General features: G+C 39.0%; 1 protein-coding gene across 2 annotated transcripts in view; it reads right to left on the bottom strand.

Annotated features, from left to right (window-relative positions):
* PCDH19 (protocadherin 19) overlaps positions 1-25,086 on the bottom strand; it is a 110,156-nt gene that overhangs the window by 20,286 nt on the left and 64,784 nt on the right. Inside the window, exon 4 of one of the 2 annotated variants that reach the window (XM_067722519.1) lies at positions 24,312-24,484. In XM_067722519.1, the coding sequence (XP_067578620.1) occupies positions 24,312-24,484 (173 nt within the window). The remainder of the gene's footprint in view (positions 1-24,311; positions 24,485-25,086) is intronic. The other variant, XM_067722520.1, reaches the window with a different exon arrangement.

Here is a 25,086-nt window from a genome sequence, read left to right as displayed (position 1 = left end):
TGTGCTCTGCAACGGGAGAGGCCACAACAGTGAGAGGCCCACGTACCGAAAAAAAAAAAGATGCCCCTTCCAGAATGCAAAGCACTTGAATTATTTTCAATGGAATCTTCAGTGCTGAGTTGGTCGAAAAGATAAAGTTAAAACATATTAAAGTATAAGTGGTTGAGAATTTAATATTTATGATAGATGAGAGTATAGCGTGTACAGTCATACAATCTAAGTTGCAATTTGGGCAATCACAATAGTTCCTGGAGTTTTCATTTTTGTACTGGGGCTCAATTCAATTCAATCCATAAAGAAGAGATTTCAAGATGTTTATAAGTATAAATCATTTGTGCTGATGCATGGGGAGTAAAGAAATGAAGCTGGGGTTGCCTGGAAAATTGAGACTGATAAATAAGAGGCACTGACAGTGACTGAGATAAGCAGAGATTGGCTAGACTAGAATCTTTGTATTTTGGCTTCTATGTGGAGCAAATTACCTGACAAAGTTCTGGACTTCATAGAGGTGCTTCGAAACCATTTGAAAAAGCTTTACAACTAAACTATGAGGTGTCACAGAAGGCCACTGAACTATTCCCCCAAAGGAGGAACATTGAGATACTGCAACTCTGAGAAAAGAGAGTTTCATTCTACAATGTCCACAGAATTAAGTCCTTTAGCCTACATCCATTGGACACCTACAACACCTCATCACTTCTGTGAAGAGTTCGAACCAGCTGTTTAATTTTGTGTAGATGAAAAACAGACAGACCGTTTCACACATTCTACAGGTAGTTGTACTGCTGTGAAGACAAAGGCTTTAGATGATGCTTGCAAGTAGCACTGAACTTAATGTTATTGCCAACTTAGTTTCACTCTTTCCTTGAAACTAAGGAAATTGCTGACACATCATTAGCATGAGAAAAAAAGCCACTTTTATGCTGGTCATAAGTTTCTGGGTATTGGACATAATACTTAGTGAGGATGTCACAAATAAGGCTGGTATGGAAAGCAGGAGGGGCAGGGCACGTTAGCCAAGAAAAAAACCTTCCCTTTTTGAGTGAAAATTTAATGTTGGTGGGGAAAAAAAGGCGCCCAGCAGCTGGTGTTCTTCTTAACAGGAACTGACACTTCCTTCAGTCAAGTCCCAGGACATTCAGTTTTGTGGAACAGGCAATGCCATACATGAGTCAATGAAAAATGTTGCAGCTGTAACTTCTAAATTCTTTAAAGATTCTCGACTGCCAAAATGTTCTTGTTACTGGGTGGGGAGGCTAAGAAACAACATTAGTAATTCTCCAATCACTTACTTCCCATTTGAAAAATAAAGTGTTCAGTAAACCAATCACTGTTTCTTGCAATGATTCAAAAAGATAGTGTGTGTCATGTCATCAGATAGGTAAGAATCACTAGAAATAGTCACTGGAAGCAAATGAGTGTCGGAGGGATTAATATCTATTAACTACCTTAGGTTGGACTATTCATTACCAACAAAAGCCTCATAGAAAAGTCTAGCATTATCTTGATATTTCAGCATAACTTCCGCAACCATCTGGAATACTGTAATTGCAATGACACTGCTTCTGGGTACAGCAAACAGCACAATCATTAAAAAATATGCATTTCAAATATCTTCCTGGAAGCTAATAAATTTTACAGCAGTTTCAATCCTTCCACATAGCAACAAAGAAAAGCTTCGTTCCAGACAAATTAAAAGTAAATTGATTGCCTTAGGGGAATCTATTCAAATATCACTTTTCCATGTTAGAAATCTTTTTTCCTAAAACATTAGAGAGAGAGAGAGAGGCAGAGAGAGATAATGAATCTTGGACGGGGGAGTGAGATGGATGATGGAGATAGTGTGAAAGGGATAGAAGCCAGTATATGAAAAAGACAAAATTGCAGCAGAGGGAGAGTGAGAAATAACCATAATCATTAAATCCTTGTTTGCAAAACCAGGTAGAAATCAACTTAAAATAAATGCAAATATGTCACTGAGGTGCAGGCCTAACATTTGTGCTGGAATTTATGAGTCATAACTATGAATAATGAATACCAAAATTGAAGGGATCAAACGCCACCTTCTATGTTTACTTGTCATTATCCATCTTTCACGGACAATGCTTAATTTTATTCTTTTGCTCTTTTCCTTAAAATTACTTAGAATTATTCTTTTTTCAGTTGTCCACTTAATCATACTAGTAGGAGAAAACAAGCTGTATTTTTCAGGGTGTTGCCTCAAAAGCAATTAGACAAATTCAGAAGCAAAGCCAATATGAGAGGTCAGCTTCTTTGAGGAAGCTTGATCATTTGAAAGCATGAGACGCTAGTCCTGCTGCTCATTTTAGGAAGAAAAAAATCCTTTACACCTTTAGCACATGGTGGTTCCAGTATGACCGCCTGACCTTCAGCTTGTCCAACTCTACTTGGAAAGAAAGAATGGCTGCTCCATCTGAAGCACTGAGGAAGTCTTAGAAACTCTTTGGGCCACAACTGTGAGGGCTTTCTCTGAGTTGGCTTGAACTCTGAATACAGAAGTAGCAGAAGCTTTTCGGTTGAGATGACCTGAGTTCAGACATCCTGACATGGCTCTAGAAAAATCTATGTAAGAGCTGATGCATATTAATCCTAAATTATGGCCATAAAAAAAACTATCACGGACACACACACACTGGATTGGGGGCAGGGTTTAGAAAAGGGTTGGAAAGGAGAAAAGAACGGGGCAGATGCAGAATTATATTTTAAAACTTCCTGCTGGCAATCAATGAGCTCTCTGCTGTTACTAATCACACACACATATACACACAACACAGAATTGTAATGCTGACATAGCTTCCTGGATGAGATACTTATAGGACAGTAACAAAGACATTGACACATGGTTTTATTCTCCTGAGGAATCTTTGTCCCCCTTCTTCCAGAGTTTATGCAAACTGAAAGGTTTATATGTTTAACACCCTGTTATCCATTCCAATATGGGAGGTCAGCGGTATTTCAACAAAGAAACCACTCATGAGTAATGATTTTACGGAGACAAGAGTGGGAAAACGAACGGTTTGAAATGAGTCTAATTCCTTGTGTGATGGCTAATAAAAAGAAACATGTGAACACAGTGCTTGAGAAGCATTTTTGTACTGTTCAACAGACTGAAAATAATAGCCGTTTTTCTGGTCTGCATTACCATTAATAACAGCCTTCCCTTCTGGTCATCTGTGTTTACAGAGGGAATAAAGATTGATACAAGAGCTCGCCTTTCTTCTGCACCACCCAACTAGACACAGACTGTCCAGATGATTTTTTTTAAAACACAAACCAAGTTTTATTTTCAAAAGTAACACTAATCAGGGTACCCAAGTGTTTCAGAAATTACTTAGGAACTGTGCGGAAGCCAAAGAATTGCCAAGATGGTTCTCAGAAAGGTTGTTTGGAGAGTAAAAGGGGACGTTGACATCTCGCCTTTGTTTAAAGAAGCTCTTGAACTGTCCTGAGAGGAAATCTTTCATCTGTTCTATTTACTTTCTTCTGACCACACCCCAAAGACTGTCCAAGGCAGGGAAAGAGTAGATTGATTATGCACCAGATAGAATATTCCAAGGTAGGTTGTCGGTTCCCCCATTGCATTTAAGATGGAATTGCCTTCACAAAATTTCTAACATATTCACAGGCATTGCATAAAGGAAGGTTCCCCTGGAGTTCAATGGACCTTTTATTTCCACCTATAAATAATAAGTGCTCTCATGAATTAATTCTCATTCCTCTTTTCTCATCTCATTTCCTTTGTCTCCATTCCACAGTATTCAACACATCTCTGCCCTGCCCAAAATATCCCCTTTCTTACCATTCTGCTCAGACTTCATTTCTCTTCCTTTAGCTTTGTAGCCTTTCCTCATCACATCAAATCTTTCTGCCTAGAAACTCACACCTCCAGGGAAGCTACAGGGAGGCAATCAGAAATAACAGCAGTGGCCAAATCTCTAACAGAAAATCCCCCAATATGAAAAAGGCCTGTTCCCTGGGACATTTCCCACTTCCCACCAAGGAACCTTCAGAGTAAGCCTGATGGTTCTGTGGGGGCCCCTCCGAATATTAGAAACAGCTGTGTCTGGAAATTCCTTAGCCAGATATGTTACCAGAAACCCTTACAAGAAAAACTTGAGGAGAGGAATATTATCTGTACAACTACATAGTCTGCACACCCTATAAAAGAGCCCACATTTCCCTATTAGGAGAGTGAATGGTTAACATTTATTGTAAAACAAAATTTTAAGACAATTCCCTCAAATTCTAAAAAAGTTGCCGTGAATTTTATGTCTGCCAAAAAAAATCAGAAGGGTATTCAGTAAACCACTCAACTATTTGCTCACTGGAAACACAGTCTAATTTAACACTGGCCCTCTCCTGTCCTTCACGTTAGTATCACTGGGCCATCGGCCAAGGCCTAGAGAAGTGGTAAGCTTCATCTTGGTGAATTGGAATCTCTAGTGTCAGATATAGTCAGTCTGACTAAGGGGAACTACAGCTTGCCAAAATCTACAGTCTCCCTGTCTGTTCCACCCATCAAATATGCTTAGAAGTCCCAAGACCCAAGCCCAGCAGCCTACAGATCCCAATCAACTATCAATAGCTTAAGTGTAAGTGACTGTAGATGAAGTACAAGCCAAATGTGTTTCCTTTTTAGCTTCAGGAATTCCAGTGCTATTATGGCACCCATAATTCTCATACCTAATGATTCAGACAAGTATCCAGGAGCTAAGTTTTATGGGATGCTCTGCGCATCCTACAATTACAGCATTCAGCATAACACTAATAGGCATCCCAGTCTCGAGTTCCAAGGGCACCACATGCACAGTATTGACAGGATTACCCCTCCCATCCCTGGTTAAATATGATGGAAGATGTAGGGGTTCTCACATGCCCTGCTGCTAGTCTGGAGGCCTGTTTCTGCCTCTTCAGACTCCCACAGCTAGTGAACAAAGGAATGCATGTGTATATGTTATAGCCTAGAACTCTCTAGTGGGTCTCTTATTTCCCTAACATCCTAATATTGCATCAAATGTTAATTTATTGAATTTTCCTTCCCTTTCTATTCTTGAACACTACCCATATGATTCAAACTCAATGCTCTATCAAATTATCTTTTCTTCTCAAACCAGAGGCTTCCCATCCTATAAAAGAATATTCCATCTCAGAGACACTACTTCAAAGTGAGCTGCTCAGGAAAACAGTTTTTCAATAGCTAGTTGTATCAGGAGTGAATCTAACTGAGTTATCCCTAAATGCAGCAGCATCCCAGTGCATTTAAAGGGTGCTGCTTTATTTTCTTCCTTGATCAGGACCATATCTTGACATTCATATCCAGAGGAAAGCCAACTGCCTTGTGTTAACTATCATTGACCCTCCTCCAAGAATAACCTGGAAAATCCAAGGCATGGAAACCTGGCATCTCTTCAGAAAGCCCATACCTTGGGGCTCAGGTATATGCATGCCCATGTGCCTCTTTAGAGGGATAGAACAATTACTAGGTCCCAGACTCTATTGAACTGAGCAGAGCCAACTTTGTACATAATTGTGGGTGGAGGGTAGGAATGGAAAAGTTGGATAATCCATAATATTTGTATTTGCTATGGGGAAACCACAGTTCCTTTCACAATAATAGTGATCATATATTAAAAGTCTTTAGCATTATTGAGCTAGTCATTATTTAAACAAATCTCAGGAATAAAACTGAGTCCAGATATCATAACAAATCAGTCCTTTCCAAAGGCAGTATTCTTCTGCCTTTGCTTCCAGTGAACATGGAGAGAATCAAACTGAATATAAATGCAGCTACAATTTCACTAGATATTTTCTTTTCACTGTCATATTTAATCTTTGAGGGTTCCTTATTTTGTCCAACATCTTCCATTTCTTTGTTTCCTAGCACCATAACTGGAACATATTTGAGGATGTGTCTTTAGATTTTCCTAACCTTTGCCTAGTTTTTATCTCCAACTGATAAGAAGCTATAAGACAATATAATTAACACCAGCTGCCCCATCTTCACTTCTGACTCTAGGAGCTGAGCAAGCCAACCTCACAGGGTGTGGACTAGAGTGGGTAGAAAAATGTCTGGCTCCAGCCCAGCCATGGTGGGCCTCTCCCAAATTGCAATCCTCCTCTATTAGATAATACCTAAGTTCTTCAATCATGTTTACACAGCTGGAACTGTGCAGACCCTGAAAATCATGCAAAATGCAGACTGCTTAAGACTGCTGCCTGCTTCATTCTAGATTTAATCCTGTTTATCCAAAGAAGAATAAATGCATGTATTAAATTCCCAGCACTGGGGTAACGGCTACCAGGAAAGAAAACTCCCCTTCCTGCAGCATCCCACAGGTGTGAGGCTTTATGTCTGCTAGTAAGTAAGCAGCAGCCAATACAAGTTCAGTCCAGTAGGAAAAGCAGTAATAACAGGAAACACAATCATTCACATCAGAAAACAATTCACTGTGTGACTACACTGAAAAACTACTTCTAGTGGAGAGACTGGCACTACCTTAGTGAGGCACAGTTTCTAGCCATTCCGGCCCTTGAGAGTATGGGTGAGTCTGCTCTCCCCTTCACAGAGTTCCCACCCTGAGTTTGTCATGTTCCTGCTGGCCAACACCAAGGAAAACCCTCCACACAGCTCCATCAGCTCCAAAAGTAGAGAACAGATAGAGTGTAAGTTTGGTCCTAGGCATTTGACAACCATTCCTGCTGAGGACCTAAAGTCATAGGGACTGGTGAAGAAAATTTTTAGCATTGCTAATTTTGGGGTTGCAGAAAAGCAAAGGCAAACCATGCTGATGCAGCAGTGTGTCCAAAGGCAAGCTTCTCTCCAGATAGAATGAGGTGTATGTAAGTCAGATCTACTGGAGCAACTCAAGACTTAATCTGCTCCTTGCCAAAGGGAAGCTTATCACCCTGCAGCACACCTGAAGCCAGCTTCTCTCAGTGAAGTGTGCATTTGAAAAAGGCACCATCCCTCTCTCCCAGAGGCAGTGTAGCATAGAGTGTAGACTGTAGGCTCTGGAGCAAGACTGCCTGGTTCAAGTCCCAGGTCTACCACTTAATAGCCCTATCGGGAAATTACTTAAAATTATTCTCTGTGCCTTAGTTTTTTTTCTTCTATCTGTAAAATAGGAATAACCCCACTGACCTCCTGGGGTTGTTGGGATGGTTAAAAGTAAAAATGCATGTAAACCAAGCTAAAGAGTACCTGGCACAAAGGAAGAACTCCATACATGTTTAGGTCAAGAAGCTCTAACTCTTTGGGATAGATGGAGTCCAAGCTGGCCTTATCCTTAGAACATGTAGCTAACTACTGGTGGGATATAAAGGAAGGGATGCTGGGAAAGATCCCATGTTAAAGAGATCACCCTCATCAGGCTGCCTTGGTGGCCCAAATGCCACCATTAATTATTCCCTTGTATTATCATCACATTAAGATATCAAATGCTATATGGAAAGAGAGACCAATGAGTTTAGCAGATCCCTTGGAATAATTAGGACCTTGGGGAAATGGAACGTGAAACAGATAAGTTTATATGTGGGAAGTAGGAAACAAAGCCTGAGAATGCAGGGCCCTGAGTGGTGACAGAAACTAAGAAAACCCAAGGGGAGTATTAGATGCCAGTGTTCCCAAATGGAGGGGAAGGAGAAGACAGATATAGTGGCACGATAGACACAATTTTGCCAAGGGCTCGCCCTCGCATACTCCTTCTGAGAATGTGAGCAATGCTCTTTCCCTCTGTGCTTTTTTTCCTCCTAGGCACAGAGCTAATTCTGACTCTCTGCTGCAGTAGAGCTCATCACTTAAGGGGAAAAAAAAAAAAACCACACACGCAGAATGCATTCAAATTTAAAAAATAGACCTCAGAAAGGAAATATTGACAAGATGCCTAATATGCTAAGTATGAGGAATTAAATTGAATGAGGCACTTGGGGCGGGAAAGCAAAAACAGGCTGCACCACACACATTTGGAACGACAGTACTAAACCGACAATACAAAACGCTTTCAGTTGATTAACAGGGAACATAATATGAGAGGGAAGATGGAGTGGAGTGGAGAAGCTGACTTGATATCTTAGATGTAAGGGCAAGCTATGATAAGTGCAATTCCCAACAGTTAACAGTGGAAGTAAGTCATCATAAAATTAAAGGCCAGAGGGGCAGATAACATCAAAGCACCTAGGGAAAAACAGCAATTCTTTCTAAAATACAGGTGTACATAAAAGTAAAACAAAAAAAAACAATGGGCAAGAAGGTTTCTTAGGAATTGAAGTGGAGAATCTGTGAAATGGACAAATGAGAGCCATTTAATTCAGGGGAAAAGTATATTTAGGATCTTTCTTACCCTCTGTTTCTCCATCAAAACCACATTAGAGACATTGGCCTAGGTTCTCCTCATAGATGAATCAGTGTCTCAAAAGGCTGAACAACAGAATCACTGGAGATAATGAGGCAAATGGAGCTCTGAAAGATTACTAAATTCCCCATTTCATGTGAATTAAGACCCCCAAAGATTGAAAGGCACCAAAGGGAACAACTCTGGTCATCAGATTTGGGAGTTCCATCACCAGGAGATGGGCTAGTAGTCCTGAACTAATGAACAGCTAAGAAATTGAAAGAAAGAGCTAATCATTACATTTTGGGAAAGGCAGAGGCAGCTGCCAAAGCATCAGAGAGGGAACAGCTGTGTTCTTCAGTTAGGGGAAAGACCTAATTAAGTTGAAAATTGCAAACTATTCAGAAATCGATGATTCAGTAAGGGAGAAGGAAGATGAGAACATGAATCGGGTGTAAAAAGGAAAGGAGGACCATTTTCACAAAAATGCACGCACTTGAAAGCAGAGTTAAGCTAAACACATGCAAGCAAAAGGCAAAGACAAGGAAGAAACTCAGAATGTTTAATACAAGCTATCTTCACCAATGTTTCACCCTAATTTCACTTGCCACGATGGAAGGATTTTTACAACCCAAAGTCCCATGACTGAGTCATATTTCCCATCCTGGCTTGGTCTTTAGAAATACAAAGGAAAATTCAGCCAACATGCCTTCTACTTCCCCAATAATCGTTTCATACTAAATGAAAATTAAAGAGTCATAAAATATCAGCAATAATGAGCCCTACAAATCATTCCAGTCCAAACTCTTCATTTACAGATGAGGAAACTGGGGCCCAAAATGAGGAAGTAAGTCACTTAAGATCATAAATGGAGTTAGTAACAGATCCAGGACTTGAATTCAGATGCCTGAATCAGGGCTTTTCCCCAAACTACAAAAACCACAATAAAAAGAAAAAAAATAGAAAACACCTTAATAAATACTGGGAAGTCCTCAAGTCCATTCTCTATGTCTGCATCTTTATTCCTGTCCTGCCCCTAGGTTCATTAGAACCTTTTTGTTTTTTTTTAGATTCCATATATATGTGTTAGCATATGGTATTTGTTTTTCTCTTTCTGACTTACTTCACTCTGTATGACAGACTCTAGTGAAGAATGATCACAGGGTGTTTTAACAATGTGGAAAATATTTTTTAAGTCATCTTTGAGAAATGACTGTCACCAAAATGCCCATACAGTACCACAAAGAACAAGCCAATCTAGAATGATTGGATCTCAGCAAGTTTGCAGTCCAATAAGTGAAAAAGAATGAAACCATATGATAAAACTTAGGACATTTATCTTAATGAAAACATTTGACCCAAAATAGCCCAGATCAGAGGAAATGATGAGGGGAACAGAAGCTAAAGATTTGAATTTCATCAGGCATTTTTTCAAGCCCCAACATGAGCAAGAAATCATCAAGGTCAGAGGGAAGGAAACTTCAAGAAGACTCAAGCTGTGATTCAATTGAAGTGTTGTGGTCAATGGAATTGCCAGTGAAACAGATTACACAGCAGACCAACTCAAAGAGTAAAATGTAAGAAACAAAGTGAAAGGCCAATATCTATATAGATATACTGTAGACACACCCAGGTACTATCAAACATGCCCCCTGGGCTAGTTAGGCACATTTCTTTCCTCCCATCTCATAGTAATGCTTCTAACTCCCTGATCTTTCTGGCTTCACTGCCATATTCTGCTGCAATTTCCCTAAGCAACATATCTTCTAAACTGGAGGAGGTAGCCCTTTAATAACAGGAATGAAAATTTCCTGCCAGCCCAATAGCCTTTGAGATTTCAAATGGAAAAACAGAACAATGCCCTGGAGTCACATAACAAGTCCAGGAAACACAAACTCTCTTCTGATCCTTGCACTGTCTTAGAGTAAATCATTTCACCTCCGGCATCTGTAGAAAGGGGTGGATGAGAACTGCCCTGGGGATCAAACATTGGTGGCTGGCATCTGTTGTTTGGTAGTGTTCAGAGCAATGAACTCATCAACATTTGTTCACTAAGGGTCTTCTCTAGTCATAGGAGTGTGCTATGAGCTGTGTGGGAGGAGGGGAAAAGTAATAAAGAAGGCAACTCTACTAAATGAAAAGAAGCCATAAAAATCTCCCATAAAGGAACACTGAACCACTACAACCAAAAAAATTCTTACTCGATGTCATTGAAAACATCTCTGTTTTTCATAAAAATATAATGGTGAAAGAGAAGCTGTCCCTAGAAGAAAAGAGGATGGAATTAGGCTGAGTTTAAAAGGGGGAGGGTTGGAGAAAGAACTAAATAAGAAACATCAAAGGAAAAAGATGGGGGAGGGAAGAGGAGGAGGGGAAGGGAAAGGCTACAGTAAAGTGAGCAGTTTACAACTGACCCCATAGAAGAAAGTACACCAGATTTGGCTTAGAGTATTAGATTTTAAGAACAACAGATTGACTGTGAGAGGTGTGACATGGTAGCCAAGGAGGAGGAGTCTTAAACATTGTTTAAGGAAAATGAAGACAGTTATCAACTAGATATAGCCAACTTGCTTAGGAAAAGAGGAATGAACAGACATTCTAAGTTCATTGTGTCCTTAGACTTATTTGGCCTCTAATACTAGGGTGAAAAGCCCCTCTCTTGGTAGAACTTCACTGTTCCTTACTTTTTAACTGTAATTTTTCCTAAAATAGACAAGTGACCTGTTACTTCAGTTTGATTTTCACTCCATGCTTCATGACATTGCCATTGAGCAGTTTCCAAGAAAGGAACGCCAAAGGGAGAAAATTAAGATGAAAGAGCAATTACCCCTCAAAGCAAGCACACCATACCGTCTGTTAACTTGAGTATGGCACTCATTACAGATCCATTGGCAAATGGCTGTGTACTCAGGAATCTAAAAAGATTGTGCCCAGAACCCAAAATGCAGAATAAAAAGAGCTTGGAAGTTGAAAGGTCCTAACAATTACCAACCCCCTCATTTTACATTTTAAAAAAATAGGTAAAATGCAAATTAATGTGATATAAACTGTGTATATAGTTGTTGAAGAGGTACTAAGTAAAGGAGAGATCAGTCAAGAATGGCTTCTTATAGGACTTAAATTTTGCCCAAGAGGATTTTAAAGTAAGAAAGAGATATGGATAAGTGAAGAGGGGAAGTAAGCCAAGAAGGAGAATGATTTCATTAGCTTCATCTTACCACCATGATTCTTTGTGTGTCTACTATAAGAAAGGTACTTATCTAAGATTTTTACATGCATTATCTCATTTAATCCTTACAATCACCCTATAAGGTAGGTACTACCAATAGCCTCTGTTCTACAGATGAGAAACTCAAAGACTGGACAGGACAAGTAACTTGCATACAGTTGCACAGCTACGAATTTGTGGAATATAACGAGAACCAAAATCCCCTGACTCTCAGGTCAGTGTTTATCTGCTAAACTAGATTGTGCTGATAGTAAAGTGCTCAGGTCAAAAGGTCAAGCAGGAGACGGGCAGAGAAAAAAAATAGCTGATCACAATTATACTGTACCAAGAAAAAGTATTATACACATATAAATAGCACTTTGGTTATTGATCCTAGCAACATTATTGCAACATTGCTCATCAGCCTCTCTATAAATATATGAATTAAGATTTTGAGAGGTTAGTGACTTACCCAGGGCTCTGTGATGAATAAATAATAGAGTGAAAACTATAATTCTCTTTCCCCTGGGCAACATAGTATTAAATCATTTTAGGGCTATAATGATCTTTTTAGCATTTTGCAATATCATGTGGATTTGGATTTTTATAAAGGCAAAAATTATGCCCTTCCAGTTACACTGATCATAGAATGTTATGTTCAAGCTAGGGAAGTTTGGTTTTCTTTTTCAGAATCTGCCTTTTTTAAACACAGTGCGTGTTCCTGTGTTATAAGTCTTTTTTGCATATCCCTAATTCCACACTAGTCTCTGTATGTGTTCTCACTCTCTCCCTCTCTCATTCTTTCTGTCTTTCTTGCTCTCTCCATCTCCATTTATTGGCAAACACAAGCATAAGGTCCCTTACAAGCCAAAGCATTTTATGTCACAAAACCACAGCCTGCCAGCTAAATTCAACACACTATAACCAGTGAAGATGAGCTACCTGACTTACCTTAATATAAGACAAACAGCTCTAAGCCAAGGCATGAGGAAAAAGAAAAAGAAAATTAATTTATCAACTGTGTATTTGAGTGGCTCTCTCCTGGCATTTATATAGAGAGGATTTTATAAGGGGCTTTGGCTGAGTATTTTTCTATCATTAACAAATTCATTTTTTTCATTACAAAAAAGAGGCAGAAATCCAAAGGCACATAAATTCCCATCATTGCTCAGATGACATTGTCCCCATGGACCTGCTGTGAGCTCATTCATATGACAAGGAGATATGACCTTTCAGGTAGGAGCTGGGCATTTTTCAGTCCATTGGCAGAAAAAAAGAATAGAAATGATCCTTTGCAGGGTGACTTCTAGAGGAGAACTAGAAATGAAAAATGTATCTCCTCATTTATTTTTTAATGAAAGTCTGGGCATGAGGTAGAAACAAACAAAGAAAAAAGAATCAAAATGATGGCCCATTAGCCATTTAAGAGCAGTGAGGCAAGAGAAGGAGAGCAGGGAAGGATAAAGCCCCTGGGGGTTGGAACATGCACATTTTTGCAGAGGGAAAGCAAAGCAGAGTCAATGCCAACAGAAAAGAACTAGAACTTTGCTTGCCTCACCACAGGTGTTCAAGAATATGTGCATTTTGTAACATAGATTAACATGGACCTCTCTTTCAAATTCCACAATGAAACCAAGCAGGACACTGTGGGGCTCCTGGGCACAGAAGCCTTTCCATGTCCCCCATTTCTTGTTTGTAGGGAATAGAATCCAGCCTCCATGACCTTCCCTGAGTTTCAAAGGGCAGATTCTAACAGTTGCTAATCAGGGAAGGGAGGGGATGCAGAGACAAAGGAGGAGCAGCCAAGAAACAATAGTGCAGCCTTACGGCAGGGTCCTGTTTCTGCCTCAAGGATACACATAACAATATCTTTGAGCTCTGTAAAGAAATAAAACCCCCAACAAATGGAAGATTTTAGCATTCTTCATTCCAGAGAAGATCACAGTTTGAATATCTAGAGAAACTCATCAGGAGACCACCTGAAACCAGATTAAAGGAGTGCAGGCTCTGCAGACACCCTGATCCTCATCAGCAACCCCACTGTTGAACCATTGCTATAAAACTCCTCACCAAATCCTCCTGGGTTGGGACACACAGTTTTTGAGGCACGAGTCTGCTGTGCCCCCCTTTGCCTGGCAAAGCAACAAAGATATTCTTTTCTACTTCACCCAAAACTCTGTCTCGAAGATTCTATTTGGCACCTGTGCACCGAGGCCAAGATTTCAGCATCGATAAGAACCTTTAGTGGACATCCTTTAATTTCTCAAACCAAAGTCTGGGCTAATTCAGAAACATGATGTGATAGTGAAGGCAGCTTTTCAGCATTCAGATATTTCACAGCAAGTAAATCAAATAATTATCCAGCATTCATTTGGACATTGATAGCTGTGGGTGAACTCATGAGGTTGTCATCTTTGGCACTCCTTTTCTGTGCTTCCCTCCACCTGCTGAGACTCAGTCTTCAATATTCTAGAAACCACCCACACACACACACCAAATTCCAAACTTAGAAACAATCTAATAGCAGTCATTTACAACTTAGTGTGAATTTGAATAAATGCATTCCCTCTTCCCATGGGCTGCTTGAAATTTGAGCTATAATTGTAAAATGAAATGCCTGACCCTCTGTTAAAGGTATCATAGATAGCAGCAAGCAGATGAGAGGCTCTGGACAGTGGTGTCCCTGAAATCATGGAAAGTAGATATTTCACTGACTGAATCTCTGTAGTAATAACAGCACTTTTTATTTTTGAGCACTTACTATGTGCCAGGAAGTAACACTAAGTGCTTTACCTGGATCATCTCACAACCATCCTGATAAGTAATTTCTATGTTTACTCCTATTTCATAGATGAGAATATTGAGGGTTCCAAAAAATAAGTAATTTGAGTAAGGTTAATAGCTATTAAGAAGCAAAGATAAGCATGGAACTTAGATCTGTCTTATTCCAAAATCTGTAGTCACTATGATGCTATGCTTGCCTTCAGATTTACAGGCAGACTAGTGGTGTCGATCTTGAAGAGAATGGAACAGGGTAGAAGTTGGACTTGCTTATACTAGTTGGAGCCTGAATTGATGGGACACTGTCTGTCTGGAAAACTCTAATGACAATTAGCATTCTCCGGTTTACCTATGAGGATTAGCTAGATAGTCTGTCTGGACTATGCCTCTCCTGTCCCTGCCAACCTTACTTTCAACCACAGATATTTGTATCTTATTTCATTTCTCTCAACTCTTCATTCTAACCTTGTCTACCTTTCTTAATCAGCTAAGATTCTGATTTTGAGTCTCATTTTAAATGGCTGTCACTCCTCTGTTAACTTTTTAAAATTCTACACTTGTCTCCCTCTCAGGGTTGCTGTAATAGATAAATGATATAACATGAACTCCCTTTCACGATGATTTTGGGGACTTTTCAGGACTTCAAACATTCTATGTTAAGTGGAAAATTAAGATACCAAAGGGGCCTCTAAGTAATGCTGCAGGTAGAATATTAGGTTCTGTGTCTGCATTTCTGGTATAGGTATTTTAATCTCTAAAGGATCCTACATAATTAACATTAGGCTTCTGGAAAAAGTACCACTTTTCTAAATTAAATAAAACAATGTCTAACTTTGCAAATCTCACTTATTTAATAGACAGCCAATTCCTCATCTAAATGTTCTGTCCCCTAGGATCATGTAAGTTGTTCATTTTAGATAAGTTTTCTTTACGACAATGAGAGAGAAATGAGGCAGTTAAAGGTGCTGTAGATGGATAAACAAAAGCACAGGATGAAGACATGAGTCCAATAGGTTTTGAACGCTTATCTCACAATGCTCCTTCCTCAGTGACACTTATTTCTGAGTGTGGAAACTATCAACAAGGCAGTGGGATGGGGGACAATAGCAGAAAGGAATGCTGCTCCTTCATCTTCATCATGCAGATGTAATCGTTTGAATGTTGGGTAGGCTCAGTTGATAACTATCATTTTTACTTAAACAGCTCTTTAAATATAGAAGACTTCCCCCCTCCCGACAGTACAATTCTCATTCCTTGGCTCATCATCCTGCAGAAAATAAGCAAAACACACCTCTAACACCCTTAGGCAATCAAGAGGAATTTAGCTCAACGCAGAAGGCAGACGGGGAGTCTGGCAGACAGGGTTACAGCCTGGGAATGGGTACCTTCAGACCATCAACCTATAATGTTGGTAGAAACATCTGCCACCCACTTCAATACCACCGGAATCTGGAGAGCATTATAAATTATACCAACTACAGAAGCAACTTTTTCTGGCATTTTAATTGCTGGAACATTAGAGATTAATTAAGCAAACTTTACTTAAATGGCAAGTCAGTCATTTTCCTCCATGAGGGGCACCATACTAATGGAAGCCTTAAAGTAGACTGTGTTTCTTTGAAAACTGGATTTTAAACCAAAGATACAAAGCAGATAGTTTTATGAGTCTCTAATTAGCATCACAAAGGAAACACCAAAAGGTTAATAAGAGATGGTTAGTTTGGAATGGTGGTTTCCTGGTGCCAGCTCCAGCAGCTCAGTCTGTTTGCAAACTCATTAGCTGCCTAGATTGATTATCAGCTGAATTCAGGAAGTGCTCACTTGCTGTGTTAGCAGAAAGCTAGTGTGATTCGATACACCTACCCTACAGCTAACTAGGGCCCAACAGTAAGGTAACATTTTCTGCAGTCAAATAAGGCAGGTTTTCTTTGCCTTCAACTTCAGTTGACATCAATTATAAATCTGAAAGTGTTTGGTGAAGCTCTGAGAGGCATAATGAAACCTTCTAAGTTGACAGTTGGCACAAACAAAGGTCTGGCTCCAGGTCTTTAATATCCAATTTGTGCATCGACACCATATTTCTGAATTCTCATTTTGCTGCTAAGCAAAATCATCCAGTGTAAGAAAACCCAAACTTAATAGAGTACTCACAGATAATCACTCAATTTCTAAAATGTACAGTTTGATGGGCAGTGAGTCAAGCAAAAGAATTTGCACTTTGGGTTTCACTCTGGACTTTGCCATTGATTTGTGTTCTGATGTGAATAAAGTTTTCAAATTCTTGGTGCATCAGTTTTTCTTCCAGAAAAAAAAAATGGAACAGATATTTATACGAAGCATGTCTCTGCAATAAAATGGGTCCTTGAATTAAACGGACTAAATTTTCTAGCTAGTGATGATAATAATAATAGCTCCCCAAATTTAAAATAGTTCACATTTGCATATGAATCATGGTTCAGCTTCTGCATCTGACTTACTTTAGTTTATCAACAGTGGGCAACCTGACTCTTACAAGCTGGAGGCATTTTTTTTCCAATAAGCTGATTTTTAAATTAAATTAAAATCAAAACCATTCTTTTTGTTCACCTCCCAGATTAGAGCAACTGACAGCCTCATTAATGATTAAAAACAGCAGGTGGTGATGTCTAAGAACAGTTTGACCAGTCTGAGTATCTTGGAACCTCTACCATTCCTCTTTTCCCCCTTTTACACGTATTAAAAAGGAAAGATTCTATTGTTCACACAGGTTGGAAACTCCACAGGGTGAAAGAGGAGGGAAGAAAGCAAGTGGTCAAACATCTATTATTATGCAACCTAAGGACAGAAAGGAGAGACTATATGAGCTTAGAAGTGGCAAAAGCGGCCACACATTGGAAAAATGTATCTCTGACACTGGATTTGAATTTGCAAACTCATGGCTGGGAAGCTGCCTTGCTGTAATCAACTAAGATTACCAAGTTTCTCCAGGTGATTATAGTAGTGTTTGTTTACAGATATCTATTCAAAGGGAAGCAGTATAATAGGTTATGCTTTTATTTTAAAGTAGATTACAATTGCACTCCTGCGTGACTTAGAGTCTAGTTACTAAACCACAAATTAGAAGGAATCTAAGGCTTAGCTAACTGGGGTAGGGGGAGATGAATGTGTTTTTAAGGTTTTAACTTCTTCCAAACTGAAAATCTCCCCGTTCAACTAAGAAAGGAACATAAAGAGTCTCATTTGCCATGAAAATGGATATTAAAGATTTAAAAGAACTAACAATAAGATGGTGTCGTCTATTATTTCAGATTTAACAGTTTACAAGTTTGTTGTCTACACTGTTGTGAAGAATAATGGAGTAGAATTATTATTTCTGATAACAAGGAACCCACAAAAGACAAAGTGTCTCTCATGAGGCCACCTCAATGAGACAAAACTTTGAATGAATTCATCCAGAGTTCATTTTATGACAAACTCCTTTGGCCCCTTCTGAATTCAGTGCCTTTCAAATCACCTCTGCTACCTACCATCTCACTTATTCCTCTAACTACAAGAGTAGATCTTTGGGGTGCACGTTTTGGGGTGAAGTCCAGTGTTCATCATAAAATCTAAAATCCCACAACACCCTTCTGACTTTGTCACTTGCACACAAATGTCTAGTCCCAAAGGATTTGCTCCAAAACAACTCTAGAGACTGGTATCTCACTGATAATCTTTATGAGAAGCCGTGGGGAACTGCTTTGTATTCTCTCTGCATGGCAGAATAACTAGTTGGCAGGGAGGGGTTTCCATTCTGCCCAATTGCAAAAGCATCTGTTTTGTCTACCCACTTTAAGCTGTGTGTAAGTCTCTAAAAAGTAACTTTTCTGATGGCTCTAAAGGCCAGTTCAAACCTTTTCCAATTTGGTGCCTGGTGATTTTTCCATGGTTGAAGTTTTATTGGGGGTAAGCCTTGGGGTAGGAATAGAAATTGAATAGACTTTCTTGTCAAGCCACATTTCAAAAGTGGATGTGTCAAATTAGCTTTCCTTGGCCCATAATGAACAAACAGGCAATGAGCCATCTAGTGAAGACAGAGACCAAAATACCTGGGGCAAAGACCTGATCCTGGATGACAAAAAGCATCTACAGTAAGAAAGGAAAGCCATCTCACAAGTATTTTGCCTACAGTGCAATAAAGGAATAATACATGATTTTGGTATTCTTGAAATTGCTTTTTAAATTATGACTTAATTCTTCATATTTATTTCATAATAAAAGGGTTAAAGGGAAGATGACAGAAAAAATACTTCATAAATATTTGAACAGAAAGTTCAGATTTATGTTTTCCCATCCTGATGGAGTTTATTTATGGTCCTTAACCACCTTATGATAGGACAGAAATAATGTTAAATAGATTGAGAGACCCAAAGAAAATAATGATCTTGACATTTCAATGGACTTTTTGAGTATGTGGATCAACCATATGATCTAGCCCTATACAACAACTTGATTTGCTTCTCATCTGTTGTCCTATTGGCAATGTCCCTACTTATCATGGCCTATAGAACTTGCTTCATCATGAAGCAATTGGGAAAAAATTCACCTAGCAAATCACATAGAGCATAATTTTATCTTGCATACTATGTCGGGGCCTGGCTTCCACTCTTCCTCCAAAGGGATCCCATTACACCAAACTGTCTTTTGAAATGTACTTTGCTTTCCAGCTCAAATAATCTTAATTAATTTCTTCACTGATCATATGCAGTCTATTCCATACTGGACCATTTGTGCTATTGGATCATAAACTCCTAGAGAATGAAACTGCTAATTGTTCAGTGTGCTCCCTTTATATAGCCTCCATCCTCCAATGCTTTCCGAGTGTTCAGAAATATAGAAATTCTTAGTGCCAACCAGTAAAGAAAGCCCTTGACATTTACTCTCGTGATGAGTAATGAATCCCATACTACAGGTAATTATTAATAATAATAAATTTTAAAATAGACAATGACTATGAGACAACTAAAAGTTCCAAGTGGATCAGGAAAACATTATTATATTAAGAAAAGGAATAGCGCTTTTATTTCAAAGCAGATGAACAGAGCTGTCTTAAAAGAATTCTCTGACCAAAAGGCCCAGGCCAAAATAATGCTAGTAAACAACTGCTAAGAGCATGGATGTTTCCATTAGTTAAGGACAACATTTTATTCTAGCGGCTACCTTGCCAATAAAATGTAAATAATGCTTTGGAAGGAGTTCAATTATCTGGTGCAGCAATGTAGTTGAAATAAATAAAAGCATCCACCTGTCACTTCTCTTCCCACCTACCCAGCCATTGCTGAGACTGAGAATGGATAAAGGTCCTGGATGTCAGAATGAAAGGGAGACTGGGTATTGAGTATCACTGAGTACCTCTTAACCAGCAAGGTAACTGGGCATGTCAGAGATTAAACCAACCATCTTACAATGACAGTAACTAAAAGTAAGCAGGAAGTTCAATCTCAGAGTAGATGGATTTAAAAAGAAAATGTTTAATATTGTGACACTGTTCAAATTAGAACATCAAGAACCTTTCGTGATACTCTTACTAAAAATAAGATCTTGAGTGTAACAGTCTTCTTTTATTGTTTCTTTTGCTTTATTGGCACAATATTAATAAGGTTTTTATTAGTCCCAGGCTCCATTCTTACGATGATTTCTAAAATCAGAAAGAATTATTCATTTCATCATTGAGCTGACCTTGGTCACCCCAGTAAAACCCGGATAAGCATAGCTAAAAAGATAACTTTCACAGTCAATAACAGAAGTAGTTGACACATTCCCAGAGCCAGACATATAGTGGGCACTCCAAAATATTGCTGAATGAATGAATAATATATATCTATGCATGGATTGTTCCTGTCTGGTTAGAATGCTGTATACCTAAGGCAAGATGAAAAAAACCTGCAAGTCATATATATAGAAACACTGTATACATATACATTACTGTGTTCAAGTAATTAAACATTTTACCTGGTATATTTTCAAGAGGCTAAACACACCTTTAAAAGATTCTATATGAGCAAAACCAGGGGAGAAATAACCACATGAATTGCAAAACAGTATATCTAGCCTGAAAGATGCTAATTCGGGTCCAGGGGGAGCTAATCAACCCCTTTGTTGAAGTAAAGATAAAACTTTTTGACAGCAAATGCTATTCTGATAAAATGGAATTTTCAATTACTCTATGAACATCTGGTTCATGCTACCATTTCTGGAGCCCAGCAGCACACTGCTTTGCAATGTCACAAAATATTCTCCATTGAGAACTCCCTATTTTGCTAAGAGATTAATTGAAATGAGTGTTTGGAAATTTAGTGAGGTGAGAGGTGAGTCGGGGGATAGGTAATAGGATAAGGAAAGGATGTTTAGTCACTGAATCATAATTTCCTTAAAAGCCTAGAGGAAATTAAATTACACATTGTTGGTAGAGTGTTGAAAGTGTAAACGTCTTAATACACCTGTGGTTGAAACTAGAATATGCATAGTATGCAGTCTACAGAACATTTTCATGGCTAATTTGCAAGCAGTGGTTACATTAGACACAGATCAAGTTCTTCAAATCCATGTTTTACACAACAAACATGTTAAATGATATTCAGGCGATGAAACTAGCAAATAAACAAGTTTAGGAACATGCAGAAGAACCTACACTCCGAGAAATAAAGCAATCATTATATTGCATTTTGGTGATTTTAGATGTCAAAATCAGCTAGATGTTATCACAAATTTCTGTATGTTCCTTCCATTTGGTATCAATTAGCATGGGAGGGGAAACCAATTCAGTGTTGTAGTGAACTCCAAATTAGGTGCATATTACAGCAATTAGAGTCATCTTTTCAGCTGATGAATTTATAATCAATAATTAAAATCATAAGGTAAGAGATTGAGTGTGATTTGAAACAAATTAGTTGGGCTTGGGACTAGTATGTATGGTTCTAAGACATGAACCTATAAACTCTAATTTCATATCAGGACTACACATTTGAGTATGCATAATGGGATATCCAAGTCATCACAAATGGGCATGCAAAGAAGCAAGGAGACAAAAGCCTCTTAACCCAGCACTATTCAATCCAAAAATAACCCTGACAGGAAGAGATTCAAGCCCAGTGAAACCCCCAATTGTGCAACAAACCCCTGACAGGAAGACATTCAAGCCCAGTGAAACCCCCAATTGTGCAACAAACCCATGAGCCTCTGGCATCTCTGACCACCCTACTTTTTGGCTATTCTTCTTAGAGATTGTCTGCAGAAATTGCATAGGGAGAAATTTTTGTCCCTGCCAGAAGGTGGTAATTTTACCAAATAACTCAAATTCACGGAGGGAAAACAATGGTTAAAAGATTTGAGTGCGACTCCCCAGCTCAGCACCAAATCACATCAGGAACCAGATCAGGTGGTAAAATCTGCTGAGTGATAACACTTACTTGTTCTCAAGGCACTCTGAGAGCTATAGAGAGATAGCATTGCAAAAAAGTGCCATATGCCAGTAGAAGTACAGGATAAAGAATGTTCCATCACCTTCTTTTCTGGGAAGCCATGACAAGAGCTACAGTATGGGGGACAAGCTGAGACATATTAATTCAAAGGCACTGCAGATGATAAATGTAATTCAGTCACCTGGCAACCAGGAAATTCAGCTCAGCCAGTTCATCAACCCACTGACCTGGTTTTAGCCTTGTCGAGAGTGATACCAGGATTGATAATAATCCAGAAAGAAGAGATTCCTGCCATTCCATCATATCTCCACCCTGACCCAGCTCACAGATGTGTTTGGTTGGGGCAATCAAAATGCAATCAGTGATTGTCTTTCAACCACTGTGCCTTAGGATAAAATGAAAAACATTTATTATATGAATCCAAGTTTGAGAAAATGCTAGAAAATGTTAATTTTTGAATCATTGCTATTGTTTGAGGTAGCAATATTCAACCCAAGTAAACTGGTGACACCACCTATGTGGCTAGCCTAGAGTTGATTGGGGATACAATTAAGTACCATTATGGAAAGCTCAGTAGTACTGGGATATCATAAGGTAGAGCCAGAGATGTAAACAAGGCCTGAATTCCCTTTGTAACTAAACTTTAATGACTCAACCAAATTGAAAAGAACAAACCCGAGGGTTGGTTCAAGGTTTAGCCACTGCTAGAATAATGGAAAAAATGAAGATACATAGATAAGAATCGAATATTGAGAAACAAAATGTAAAAGTGTTGCCAAAACAGAAGAGCAAAAAACTGTGTGTGTGTGTGTGTGTGTGTGTGTGTGTGTGTGTGTAATCCCCATCTTAAACATAGGAGAGTCTTGGGATAATGCCACACATTTGCTTTAGAAGTCTCATTATTACAAATCTACAGTATCTATACACAATACATCCCTTTTGTAAGAAACACTCAGAAAAATTAGCTGCAGTCCACTGGTACTATTTTCCTAGAGACATGTGACAAAAAACTAAAACAAATGTTGTTCTAGCCAGGCACAAAGTGAGAATCAATTATGACTATTTCTTTTCCTGGAGTCATTTCATTTTAGAGAGCATCTAACTAAAACCCTTCCTGATACAAATGAAAAAGCATTTCTTTGAGACACAAGACTAGTAAATGATACATATCAGTCTGTATCCTGTGACACGCTGCTAATCCTCTGGGAATCAAATAGCCTCTGTTTCAGTTATATAAATGTTTGATTTTTTTCATCTTTAGTCTTAGTAAGATTACCCAGAAAGTATAGTATCTCTGCGGATGGCACCACTCACCAATGAGAGAAGGCAGCAGTGCATAATTGGTAGTGACATATATATTATAGACTTTGACACTTGGATCTGCTGGGGAGGGGATGGACTAAACAATTTAATAGAATCTACAGTGACTAACTTTTTCTCCATAGAAAACATTTTATTTTGTGGATCTTACATTTTTTTCCCCTTTGGATTCATTTACAAGACCAAAACAAAAGCATTTAATGATGTTTACAGTGAAATGAAACAGCTGAAGACCAGCACATAATCACCATATTTTGTTTTCTCATCTTTAAGTCTTTTAGCAGTGGGGCTTCCAGCTGAGCTTGCGTCTAGCTTCTCTCAAGACATAGCCAAGCATTCTGAACCTTCACTGAGCCTAAACACCAAGCTGAATTCATAGTTCTTAATTGAAAAAGACAGGCTGTTTGTCCAACATGTTTGCATCAGTAAAACACTGAAAATGACATTTGTGCTCAAGTCCATCTGAACATTCTGCCTTAGCTGAACTCTGCTAATGTTTTTATACCCTGGTTTATGCTTGGCTCCTCTTGCTAAAGCATGTGTGGCTGAGTTCCCAAAAATAGACTCTTCTTCATACATGAGGATGCCGTTCCTGACTTGTGCTTTGAGGCATTTTTGACATGCACAGAATGTTACATTAAGTCAGCCATGTTTTCTTACCCTGGTCTCTCCTATGAACAATGGCATGCATTTGCATGGTAGCTAGTGGGATTTGGCATCACAGCCCCATAGACAAAATGGGAAGTTTTGTACTCTCTCCTCAGTAAAGATTATGCAATCTGTGGTCAGAGAACAGAGTCTCTTTCTGGGTAAAGTTAACCAACTTGATATGGAAATAAAACTCACCCCTTTGGTGTCATAAGTGCTGTGCTCTCTGCAACTCAACTGATCAGTCCAATTCATGTACTAAAGCAAAAAGAGGCATTTATTCCTAGTGAGAAGGCATCTGTTAATTTCCTATGTGTGCAGTGCAGTTATGATCGATGAGTATGTATACAATATGTATAGGTAGTTGGCTTTTTAAATGCCTGAACGTTATATGATCATACGGGATCCACTCATGGAGGGTGAAGAAGAGTCTGGACAGGTGTCAGGACATCTCAAAACCCTGTAGGAAAATACACTCATTACAGTAAAGTAATGCAGTGAGCCTCCAAACATCCTGGGTTCTTTGGAATCTATGGTTGCAACTTACAGCCGATCAGCCCTTACCATGGTCAGGCATCTGAGATCCCATGGAGGTCACGCTGGTGTTCAGCACATCATTGACAGCAGTGTCACAATACAGGCTTCGCTGGACATCATGCTCACTGTCGGTCTGGTCACTCTCCTCATGGCCGCTATCCTTCAGGCTGTTGCCCTCTAAGTCCTTGAAGGTGGAGCTGCTGGGTTAAAGAAAGAATGATAATTTATAACTGTGATAGATCTGATTTTTAAAACTCTTTCAGAGCCAGGATGATGTCAGCTCTGTGGTGAGGCCAACAGCAACTGGATTGTCCAACAGGGCAGGAGGAAGAGAAATTTCTGTTTAAAGATCACGGAACTTAACATTGTAGAGAGGTTCCCACTACTGGATGCTGATGCAGCTAATACTTTCATTCACTTATCTTCATTGCATCACTACTGGCGAGGCGGAAGAAGCTACAACTCTGAAACAACCACCTGCAAAAAATATCATCATTTCAGAAGGTTTTTTTCTCTTCTTACATAATCAAATTAAAATAATAACAGCTAATGTTTACTGAGGGATTACTGTGCATGAGGCACTGTTCTAAGTGCTTGACATGAGTTAACTATTTTAATAATCACAACTCTATAAGAGACAGGTGCTATTAATATTCACATTTACAGGTGAAGAAAAGAGAGGCACATGGAAGTTAAATAACTTGTCCAAGGTCACATAGCTGGTTAAAATGTAGCAGATCTAAGACCAAACCCAGGCAGTCTAGCTGCAGAGCCTGGACCCTTAAACACTATGTATACTACC

Source organism: Pseudorca crassidens, chromosome X, assembly GCF_039906515.1.
Source record: "Pseudorca crassidens isolate mPseCra1 chromosome X, mPseCra1.hap1, whole genome shotgun sequence".
NCBI classification, from domain to species: Eukaryota; Metazoa; Chordata; class Mammalia; order Artiodactyla; family Delphinidae; genus Pseudorca; species Pseudorca crassidens.
Note: the sequence above shows the minus strand (reverse complement) of the source record. Positions and strands in the feature narration are given on the sequence as shown.